Source organism: Homarus americanus, unplaced genomic scaffold (assembly GCF_018991925.1).
Source record: "Homarus americanus isolate GMGI-L3 unplaced genomic scaffold, GMGI_Hamer_2.0 scaffold30108, whole genome shotgun sequence".
Classification (NCBI taxonomy): domain Eukaryota; kingdom Metazoa; phylum Arthropoda; class Malacostraca; order Decapoda; family Nephropidae; genus Homarus; species Homarus americanus.
In genome coordinates, this window is record NW_024748109.1 from 7624028 (window position 1) to 7634368 (window position 10341).

At 38.0% G+C, this 10341-nt stretch overlaps 1 protein-coding gene across 1 annotated transcript; it reads right to left on the minus strand.

The window, feature by feature from the left end:
* Positions 1-1435: 1435 nt before the first annotated feature.
* On the minus strand, positions 1436-10253 carry LOC121880049 (zinc transporter ZIP9-A-like). Its single transcript, XM_042387052.1, has 7 exons — positions 9992-10253; positions 7691-7805; positions 6958-7101; positions 6165-6242; positions 5348-5433; positions 5015-5149; positions 1436-4831 (listed from the first exon to the last, which is right to left on the minus strand). The coding sequence occupies exons 1-7, from the start codon at positions 10085-10087 to the stop codon at positions 4604-4606; spliced, it is 882 nt and encodes a 293-aa protein (XP_042242986.1). The 5' UTR covers positions 10088-10253; the 3' UTR covers positions 1436-4603.
* Positions 10254-10341: the final 88 nt, after the last annotated feature.

Sequence of the window (10341 nt, forward strand, 5' to 3'; positions counted from 1 at the left end):
TATGTTCAACCCTGGTCAATGTGTGTGACCTTCAAGGTAACGTACCTTACCCTGACCTTGGTTGTCTTACATGACCGTAACCTTTGATGTCATGCCTTAACCTTGACCTTGAAACGGCTGTATCTAATTGAATAACCACTTTGTCCCACACAAAAAAAATTCTCCGTTGGGTTTTGTGATCTCCATTAGTTTACAAGGCATCCCTAGCTAAATATACACACATACAAAGGTAATAACCACACAATCGCACGCAGGTAACTTGCCCCGTAGTAGATGATAGACACAACACACCGGTGTGAAGAATACATGAATTATCTCATCATAAATCTTTACTTTAATTTAAACAACTTGTTGCTAAATATCAGAGACGATGACACCGAAACGTTTACATGATCTTTCCATTAAAACTGTTCTCGATATAGTATTGTCAGTACAGTGGTCCCTCGGTTAACGAACACAATTCGTTCCAGAAGGTCGTTCGTTAACCAAAACCATTGTTTCAATGGGATTTTGGGTAATTGGTTCCAGCTCACCGAAAATTACATACAAAGTAAAAAAAAAAAATGCAGTAAAGTACACTTACTTTGAGGTGTGTATGTAGAAGGCTCCTGGTTGATGATGATGATGATGGGAATTAGAAGTGGGGTGGAGGAGAAGGGAGAAGAGAAGGAAGTGGGGGTGGAAGAGAAATCACCCCATGCTTCATGCCGTCATTTCACCCATAAAATTTTAAGTTAACTAGGTGTAATTCAAGATTATTTTCTTTAAATCAACACTGCACTGCACTATATATTGTCAATATGTCAAATAAATTTCAGAATGACCAATAATTGTACTGTAAAAACGTAAAATTACTGTGTTCAAGAGACCCACAAGCAAGATGTTTCCTCCACTGAACAGAGATACAAACTGAGGCCTTGGTGGGTGAGTGAAGTGGCTGTTGGGCACACCAAAAACTAGTTCCCTGTACTGCAATTATGTTAAATAAGTGTTGAAATTACTAAAAAATTTAATATAAAGCTTGGAAAATTATTGAATAGTACAACCTTCTTGATATTTACTCCAATTTTAACGAATGTAAGCCCTAGAAGCGATTTCTGTATTGGCAGACTAATCTTCCAGCTGGTGAGCAAGCCAAAGCATGTTGAAACATTTTCGTAAGAATTTCGTTAACCGAATTGAATATTCTTATGGTAGGTAATTCGTTAACCGAAATTTTGTTAACCGAGGCGTTCGTTAACCGAGGAACCACTGTACAGAACACTATAGCCTAACCTAAACTTCAGAAAAATTTGTATATACTGTATATATAAAAGTACTGTGCAAGATTCATTGGGAATACGGGTACTCTGTAGTATTGTACTTTCCAATCAAGAGAAATGGAAAAGGACTTCAAAATAACACAATGGTTAGAACATTAAACAAAACAAAATAATAAATTTATAGAAAATATATAACAAGATGCTGCATTTGATTATGTGCCAAAAAATTAAAAATATAAGATGGATACAATACAATGATGACATGAACAGAATTACATAATTATCCATTTGATTGATTACGTTTTCTACCGATCACCCGTCTGAAATTATCGACACATTTCTTCATCCATATCAACCATCTGAATTAATTATTAACATGTACACCAATCATCCATCATTTTCACCCATGCTACAGTAAAAATAATAATTTCCAATTACTTATTTCAGATATCTGCTCTTACAACTGACACACCAAGCACTCTGTTAAATATTTCAACATTATAGCCATGTCACACGAGAGGTCTCAATGACAAATACAAAATAATGGCCACAAAATACGCAAATTGCCTGGTCAGTTTGTTGGATACAGTGACCTTGACCAGCGACCTTAAATATTTAACATGTACAGTAGCTAAAACAACTATCTGGGCACATTTTGTGGGAAACAATATGAGACCATGGACGATAAATTTTGGTATATGAGGGCTGTCACTAGTCACCCCCACCTGCACAGATAATTGTTTTAGCTACTGTACATACTGTACTATATAAGTTACATATCTCTGAGGGGTAATTATCATGCCTGGTGAAGGGTGGTGATGTTCGGTTGTGTGCAGTGACGTGTAGACCAGGAAGGTATTTTGGGGCCTTGTTTTGGAGGGATTATACCATTGAAGAAAACATTTGTTACTGAAATATGACTGAAAGAATGAAGTGAGTCTGTGATTACTCAGGATTCCAATGAGAAAAAAGCACAAAAAAGTAAAAATTATATCAAGTTGAACCACCCAAAATTTTAGACTCGTTGTCAGAACAAATTTTTGATTAGCTTCCACTGACAGACTCACACACAACATGCACAATGACAGTACCAGTCTGCCTAACCTTTTTCTCATGGAAGTTATCCTAAAGATGAAAGGCCACTGTATTGCACATGTTCCAAGCTAGTTCATGTGTGCTAGTCTATGCAACATAACAGTGGTAGAATGAGATGAATTCTGTGAGGATGTATCATTATCAGAGTTCATATAGGAGGGATGAGGAAATCAAATGTGGTGATATAAATACAAAAATTAATTGAAAGACTAAGGTGGTACCAAAAATGAAAGAAAGGAACACAATTGAGTTTGATAAGTTGAAAGAAATTGAGTAAGGTTGAAGGTAATAAAATGAAGGTAATAAAATATAAAGGTAGAAGAGAGGATACACATAAAACTTGAGAGAAAATGTGTCAGACATACATGACAGTCATGTCATATGTCGATACAATTAAGGTTGTCATGAAAATTAAATATTATTAAATCTAGAGCTACCATAGAAAATACACATAATACATCATTTATAATTCATCTTTAACTAATATCCCTCACAAAATCTTTATCATTACAATAATGACCCACATGTAACAATATTCTCTGAGTAAGAGAACTCAAGTCAATACTGCGTGTATCATAAAAATATCAAAATTCTAATTGAAAGCCAATGACTAGCATATTGTATACTGTCTACAGCACACACCCTACTGGTTGTTTTTGCTGCTTCGAAAGACATAAAACACAAAAATTTAATTTTGTAAACAATATTTTGATCATGTCTTAGCACAAAGTTTAATATCTTACCTAGGATGTCTACATTTTGGTACATTTTCTGTTACACTGGTAAAATCATTGGAATGCTGTTATTGAAGTACAGTACAGTACTGGTACTCTCTGTGGAGTAAAGAAGCCTGCAATACTAATATTGCTTCCTGAAGCGTTAATAAATAATTTATATGGTATGAAAGTCAGACCGTGAAAGGGACAACTTAAAAACATATTTTTGTTACAATGGGTCGTGTGCCTTCACGGCAATAACTTATCAAATGCTAAAAGAAGTGTAGATATTGTTCATCACTGATTTACAATACATGTATATAAACACACTTGTGACTACACCATATGTACACCAATGCATGTACACACACACACACATACACTCTCTCTACATGACTGCTAAATGAACAACTCTATTTCAACCATTAAGAAACATTATCAAAAATTTGTAGATGTCTTGAATATTCCCTTCAACTTTCCTTTTTTGTACTAAATCTGCATTAAATATATATGCTTATCCTTCTCTCCCCCAATTTACTATTGTACCATGTATGTTCTTTTGGATATTTTTCAACCTGTGCCTTTATTTTCATATGTCAATTCACACACACACACACACGCATGCGCGCACACAAGCGCACGCGTGCGCGCGCGCACACACACACACACACACACACACACACACACACACACACCCCCCAAGAAGCACATTAAATGGTGTTAAAGGAGACTCATTTTGCAATTTCATTATAAAGTGTATCGGTTTCATACAGTTGAACTAAATTGTATACAATAAGAATACAATATCTTGTACACAACCAAGAGTTACAGACTGACTTGTTAATTTATAGACAGATATGATCTGTGTTAACAATAATTCTACTCTTTAAGACCTGTTGCATTAAAATCCTGATTATCCACAACAACGACCTTTGATAAGTTTGATCATTTTGTGTCCTTAGGTTCCACTACCCACTTGACATGGAAATGTATATAAAATAAAAAGTTTGGATCATCAGGACTCTGCTCTGGCAAGAGTTGCATATACAAGGCTTATGTGCCTGTGTCTTCTAGGTGACTTAACTTACTATGTGCTGAGACCTAACCTACCTACACCAGTTACTTTAGGGCTGGGACCTCACCTGGCTACATACACCAGTTACTTAAGTTACTTCTCTGTGAACTTTTAACTATGCCAGTACTTTAAAAATAAGTAAACTAATTCCCATGAGAAGTACACCCCTATATTACACCCAAGATACACAATAATACACTGGAAATACAAAATATGTATGAGTGTGAGCTGCTCGTACTTAACAAACCAACAGTCGAGTGGTTCACTTCCCCCCAGTGAGTTACTGTTCTTAATCAACATAAGATGAAAGAGTTCCCAACATTATATTCCCAAAATGGAAACCTGTTTAAACAATATTATATCACAAGAAGACGGTTTAGCGCAGACAAAGCTAAACACGATGAAATCAGATGAGCAGGTGGCAATGAGCTTTATGCTACTGTTGCCACCTTTTACTAATGGTGGTGTTCAATGCTAAGGACAAGCGGGAGAAGAAAACCAACGATGAGGAAGAATAACTGCGTGCGGGAGAGGTGGTCGATGCCTCCTCCTCCTCCAACATCGTGGCTGTGGCTTGACAATTCCGGCAGGACGTGAACAATAGATACATAAATGAAGGTGCCAGCGCTGAATAACAGAGCAATACCCGTACTCCGAGATGAAGATAAAGATGCTGTGCCACTCTGGAAGAAGTTAAGTATTTTACTTTAGTATTTCCTATAAATTCTGCTACCGGTACAGTGTATTCTTTACATCTGATAATATATTACCAAAGAATAATAAAGTTAAGAAAAATGTTAATTTTGTGAGTAAAAAAAACTTTAAGTTCCTAAAAACTAAAACGATCTATTAATATCTTAGCTTACCTGCATAATGCCGCTGTATGTTAATACAGTGCCAATTGGAGCAGCAAGTGCAAATATTATAAGGTGTCGGTGGATCTTATTTTTATCCAGACCAGCATGCATGAGGAAGGTGACAAGGCCAAATGCAGCTGGGGCCTGGTGGTGACAAACGGAACAAGAATTAGCCATTTTCAAAGTAGAGTACTGTACATTAGCCCTGATACTAACACACATTCATACATTATATTCACTGAAAATGTCGAAATCAGAAGTTTATGCACCAACTGTCCATTTTCTCTTTTCCCAACAGACATACACACGAACTTTCAACCACATCTCACTTTGTCAACACACCTTATGGAGCATTATTGCAAAGAAGACGATCATCTCAACGTCCGTCTGTGAGGAAGCAGCAGCTGCGCCCAGAGCAATGCCATCAGCTGCGGAAATGGAAAAGTAGCCAGTGTTATCCTGTAGGGCATAAATTATGATCAGTGAGCTGGGGGGCATAATTATGTGCCACAGTGATGAAGCATAATTATGTATCAGAGCAGGGCTATATATGTGTCATAGAGAGGCAGTGTGTGTGTGTGTGTGTGTTCTTTCCATTTAATCTGTTTTTGTTATTATTTCACTTGAATTTGAATTAGATAATGTTCAGTGTACAGTACATTAAAACTATGTATCTTAAAGGTGTTGACTCGCTAATTCTTATGACAGGAAATTCACCCTTTTCCATCACATGTAAGCGACTAATAAGAACGTAACCTCCCCTTACTGCATTAATTCTTATGAGGAAAAATTCCCCACAAATAGTAGTTTCAATATTCACCCTGTGTATGTTAAAACTGGCTGGGAGTGTGGATTTATGCTTGAAATCCACAACAGCTGACCTGTAACTGCCAAATAGCATGATTCATCATACATCCTAGTGTGAAGTCTACTCAAATGCTTCTACCTTTAATGGTGACCTTTGCTCCTAAATCTCCCCTTTTAAGAGCACTGGCTGTACAAGGAAGAAAATTAACCATTTGATTAGTTCTGAGTCATTAGTGTTGAGAGTCTCTTGAGTCTGTAGCCTGAAGTTTAGTGCAGGCATCACACTTATTTTGCCTGGTGAGGGACATTAAGTATTAAAATAAAACAAGAACATTTCCAGCAGTAAACTTACCTGCTGCATGTACCACCAGACCAAGTGTGGCTGTGAAAGGCCTACTGCTCCTACCACTGCCGTTACTCTCTGCATCGGCTGTGTAATGTTAGGAAAGGAGTATGATTAAAAAAACTGCAGAACTAATGTTTTGGGATTATGAACTAAATGTTTGCAATTTCCAATAATATAGATATTACTTGGGTTTTTTTGAACGATGAGATGTGTTGCATAGTTTACTTATAAATAATAAAATCCTTCAAAAATGAAAAGTAGACACAAACAAGTTCTTAGTAATTTGTACAAAATCAGTTATAAATGATGAGTTGGTCCTGAAAATCACATTTAATAGCTAAATCAGTACAAGAAGACCCATGTATTGTAACCATCAAGTCTGGTGATTGCAGTTCTGCCTAACCTTTAGCAATAACAGTGAACATTAATTTACAATAGGACCATGAAAATCTAGATATCAATTATCTGTGAGACTACATGGAAAAAAATGACTCTCACCAACACTACAATAAGAAGATAATGCACTACAGTATTCTGAATGTCTCCTCACAAATGCAAATAATATACACAATCAGTTTTGTAGACTTGAACCCAGCAAAAATACTCATTAAGTGTCCAGATATGTTTAGAATTCAACACTTAACCCCTCGTGTACAGGGTTCCCTCCGCGCTGAATAAAATATAGAAAATGTCGTTCCCATAGTGAATGGGCTAACTTCCCTCAGGCATAATAGTTACAACTCACTGTCCTTCTAAATCTTCAAAACTGTGACTCCATACTTTAGGTCACAACAGTTACCTGGTGCCCGGTGTCCTCCTGAAAACCGGTCAATGAGAAGCATAAAAAGGAAGCCAAAGAGGAGAGATGGACCAATGAGAACGTGAGGCTCCATTTGAGAGCTCTCTTCGTGGGCAACTTCATCATGGGGCTCACTCGGACTGACTGATGGAGAAGATTTATATAGTTAGTACAATATATATATATACACACCTCTTTATTGTGACATTAAATAACAAAATCAAGTGGTGTCTTCTCTTTTAACTGTGTGATGTATTATAGGAGGTAACCATGAATGTGTCACTTGAAGGTTAATGTAACTGATAAGTGACTGTAAACAAGATGCAAACAATACAGATGACATTCTATAATAGCCAATCATTGTTTTATTGGTACATAACTGATCAAACTTCAGACGACGATGATGATGATGCTTAACCTTAAATATGAAATACTGACAATAACTGTTTGAACTATCCACCAATGCATGGAGAGTCATTAAACCATTGCATATAGAGAGACGTGTTCCTGGTGACGTTATTTTTTACATGAGGTATATACTGTATCTATACCATTACAGGGCATTAGGCAACTGTACTATGAATTATCAACCATCTGAATCAGCCCTGGTCTCAAGGTAGCAGGATAACAATGGGATCAACCTGTACAAGCAACAACTATTGAAAATCCAGTAAACCAACAAATATTGCAATGACCAACTCCCAAAACAATGGAGTTCTGTGATATTTGTTACCTTTGTGGACATGTGGCATGCTGAATAATGTGTTGACTCCTTCTGGTATAATGACTGCCAGTGCTGTTCCTACAAGTAAACCTGCACCTAGTGTTGTCATCATCTCCAGGCGATCCTGAAATTATAATGCTCATCAATACTTCAAACGTTGGAGGAAATTTGATCAGCTATGCAGCACCTGGAGATGAAATCGGCCCAAAATATTAAAAAAAACACCCCATCTTTTTATGCATGTACCATTATGACAAGAATGTGGGTGATATTCTGAAATGAAGGGAAAACATAACCACATAAAGACATACATTGTAATTAAGGAAATATTGGTGTAGACTCAACCTAAGGAAGTTTACATCTACATAAAATACTGTAGTGTTTTGTTAAGCTGTGTAAATCACTTGCAAGATATCAGAAGCACAACATCCATGCAGGCCTTTGAGGCATAGCCAGGAGAAATTTATAATTTAAAGAGATTGTAAAGTCAAGATCATTGTGAACAGATACCAACCTGACAATAGTGATCTGGACACAGAGGCACCTGCCTGAATCCAGTTACAATACCTGAGTAATCAAGTATTAATGCAGGCAGGCTGTGGCCTTCCCACCATCACTGAATTGGCACCTTCAGGTTAGGTAGGATAGGTTAGGTAGGATAGGTTTGGTAGGATAGGTTTGGTAGGATAGGTTTGGTAGGATAGGTTTGGTAGGATAGGTTTGGTAGAATAGGTTTGGTTTATTAATTAACCTAGAGTATAGAACGTAGCAGCAACTGGTACTTCATGAATACTAGTAGCTGTTAGGAGTTACCGAGAGGGACTGTTTTTATCATTCATAAAATGAACCAAACTAAACTACCTCACCTAACCTACCAAATTTAATACGGTATTTTTATTTTCTAAAAAAAAAAAATAATAATAATGAAATGAACTTATACCAAGACGAACAACAAACATTGTATACATGGCAGGTGGGTTTTGGAGTCATTTGCAGACGAGTAACAGAAAAGTGATCTATGCAAAATGTATTGTTCAAGCATTTTTTGTCCATTTCTCCAGGTAAAATGTCTACTAGTAAGTCGTTAAGGCATATAATTGGTCATAAATACAGCAACTGGCATGCTGCATTTAAAACAGTAAAATTATCGTTTCGGTCATCCACCTATCTGGAAGTTGAAATTAATAATTCAAAACACATAAAAAACCACCGGAGAAACATTCTCAACCTAACATAATATAACCTAACCCAACCTAACCTAACCCAACCTGACCTAATCCAAACCTGCTGGATGACCGAAACGATACCTTAAAACCAACACTTCTTGTCTGATAAGTGAAGTTAGGTCAGGTTAGTACAGCATTTAGATGGGTTACACCAGATGGAAATAAACTATCTGATGGCTTTTTTTAATATATCCTCGTTCAAACTGCCTAAATATCATATCATTACCCTGCATTATTTGTCAGTTTCTAGAGCTAAGGGAACGTTTATCACCTACGGAGAGAGGTCCTCTAGTTGGTGTTAAGGTCAAACTACTCTCATTAAGTATTATCAGGTTTTATTTGGTCATAAATTAATCTATGGCCGCCAGGTGGAAACAATAGTGTGTTCCTGAGTAGAGGTGATGTGAGGGAGGCTGTGTCAGTAGAGGTGATGTGAGGGAGGCTGTGTCAGTAGAGGTGATGTGAGGGAGGCTGTGTCAGTAGAGGTGATGTGAGGGAGGCTGTGTCAGTAGAGGTGATGTGAGGGAGGCTGTGTCAGTAGAGGTGATGTGAGGGAGGCTGTGTCAGTAGAGGTGATGTGAGGGAGGCTGTGTCAGTAGAGGTGATGTGAGGGAGGCTGTGTCAGTAGAGGTGATGTGAGGGAGGCTGTGTCAGTCTGTGTCAGTAGAGGTGATGTGATGTGTCAGTAGAGGCTGTGTCAGTAGAGGTGATGTGAGGGAGGCTGTGTCAGTAGAGGTGATGTGAGGGAGGCTGTGTCAGTAGAGGTGATGTGAGGGAGGCTGTGTCAGTAGAGGTGATGTGAGGGAGGCTGTGTCAGTAGAGGTGATGTGAGGGAGGCTGTGTCAGTAGAGGTGATGTGAGGGAGGCTGTGTCTGTGTCAGTAGAGGTGATGTGAGGGAGGCTGTGTCAGTAGAGGTGATGTGAGGGAGGCTGTGTCAGTAGAGGTGATGTGAGGGAGGCTGTGTGGTGTGTCTGCCTCCCACCACCTTCACTCTCATCGTTACCAGACAAAAACTAACAAATAAAATGACTGTTTCCCTGGAAGTAACTCGAGGTATGTTAAATAATGAGACACGTGCTGTACCTCAGACATGGGCATCTTGAGAGGTATATACCCAGAGCCATAACACCCCATGAACATTGCAATGGACATGATCAACAGTCCTGCCACGGGATCCATATTTCTCAGCTCTACGACTCTTGGACGCTGATCACTATTAACTTATGTATCAAGATGCCATACAGAGACGGTATTTGTCCCTGGTAGGTTGTGTTAGAGCGTGTTTAGTCCTGGTGACAGAGAGTCTCGCCAGCTGGTCTTGTGTACACCTGGACCAGACCTTCTCTTGTTCACCCGTAATGTTAAGTTATTACTACGAACATGGATGATAAATTCTTCTCATCTTCAATTGACCCTTCATACTGCTTAAGACA

Bases quoted from the DNA above. Each gene is read 5' to 3' on its own strand.
- LOC121880049 (XM_042387052.1), bottom strand. From the start codon at position 10,087: ATGGATCCCGTGGCAGGACTGTTGATCATGTCCATTGCAATGTTCATG. The intron at 6,243-6,957 runs GTAACTGTTGTG...AACATTACACAG, and splicing joins AGGAGGACACCGGGCACCAG to CCGATGCAGAGAGTAACGGC. The intron at 5,434-6,164 runs GTAAGTTTACTG...CCATTTCCGCAG, and splicing joins TCTGGTGGTACATGCAGCAG to CTGATGGCATTGCTCTGGGC.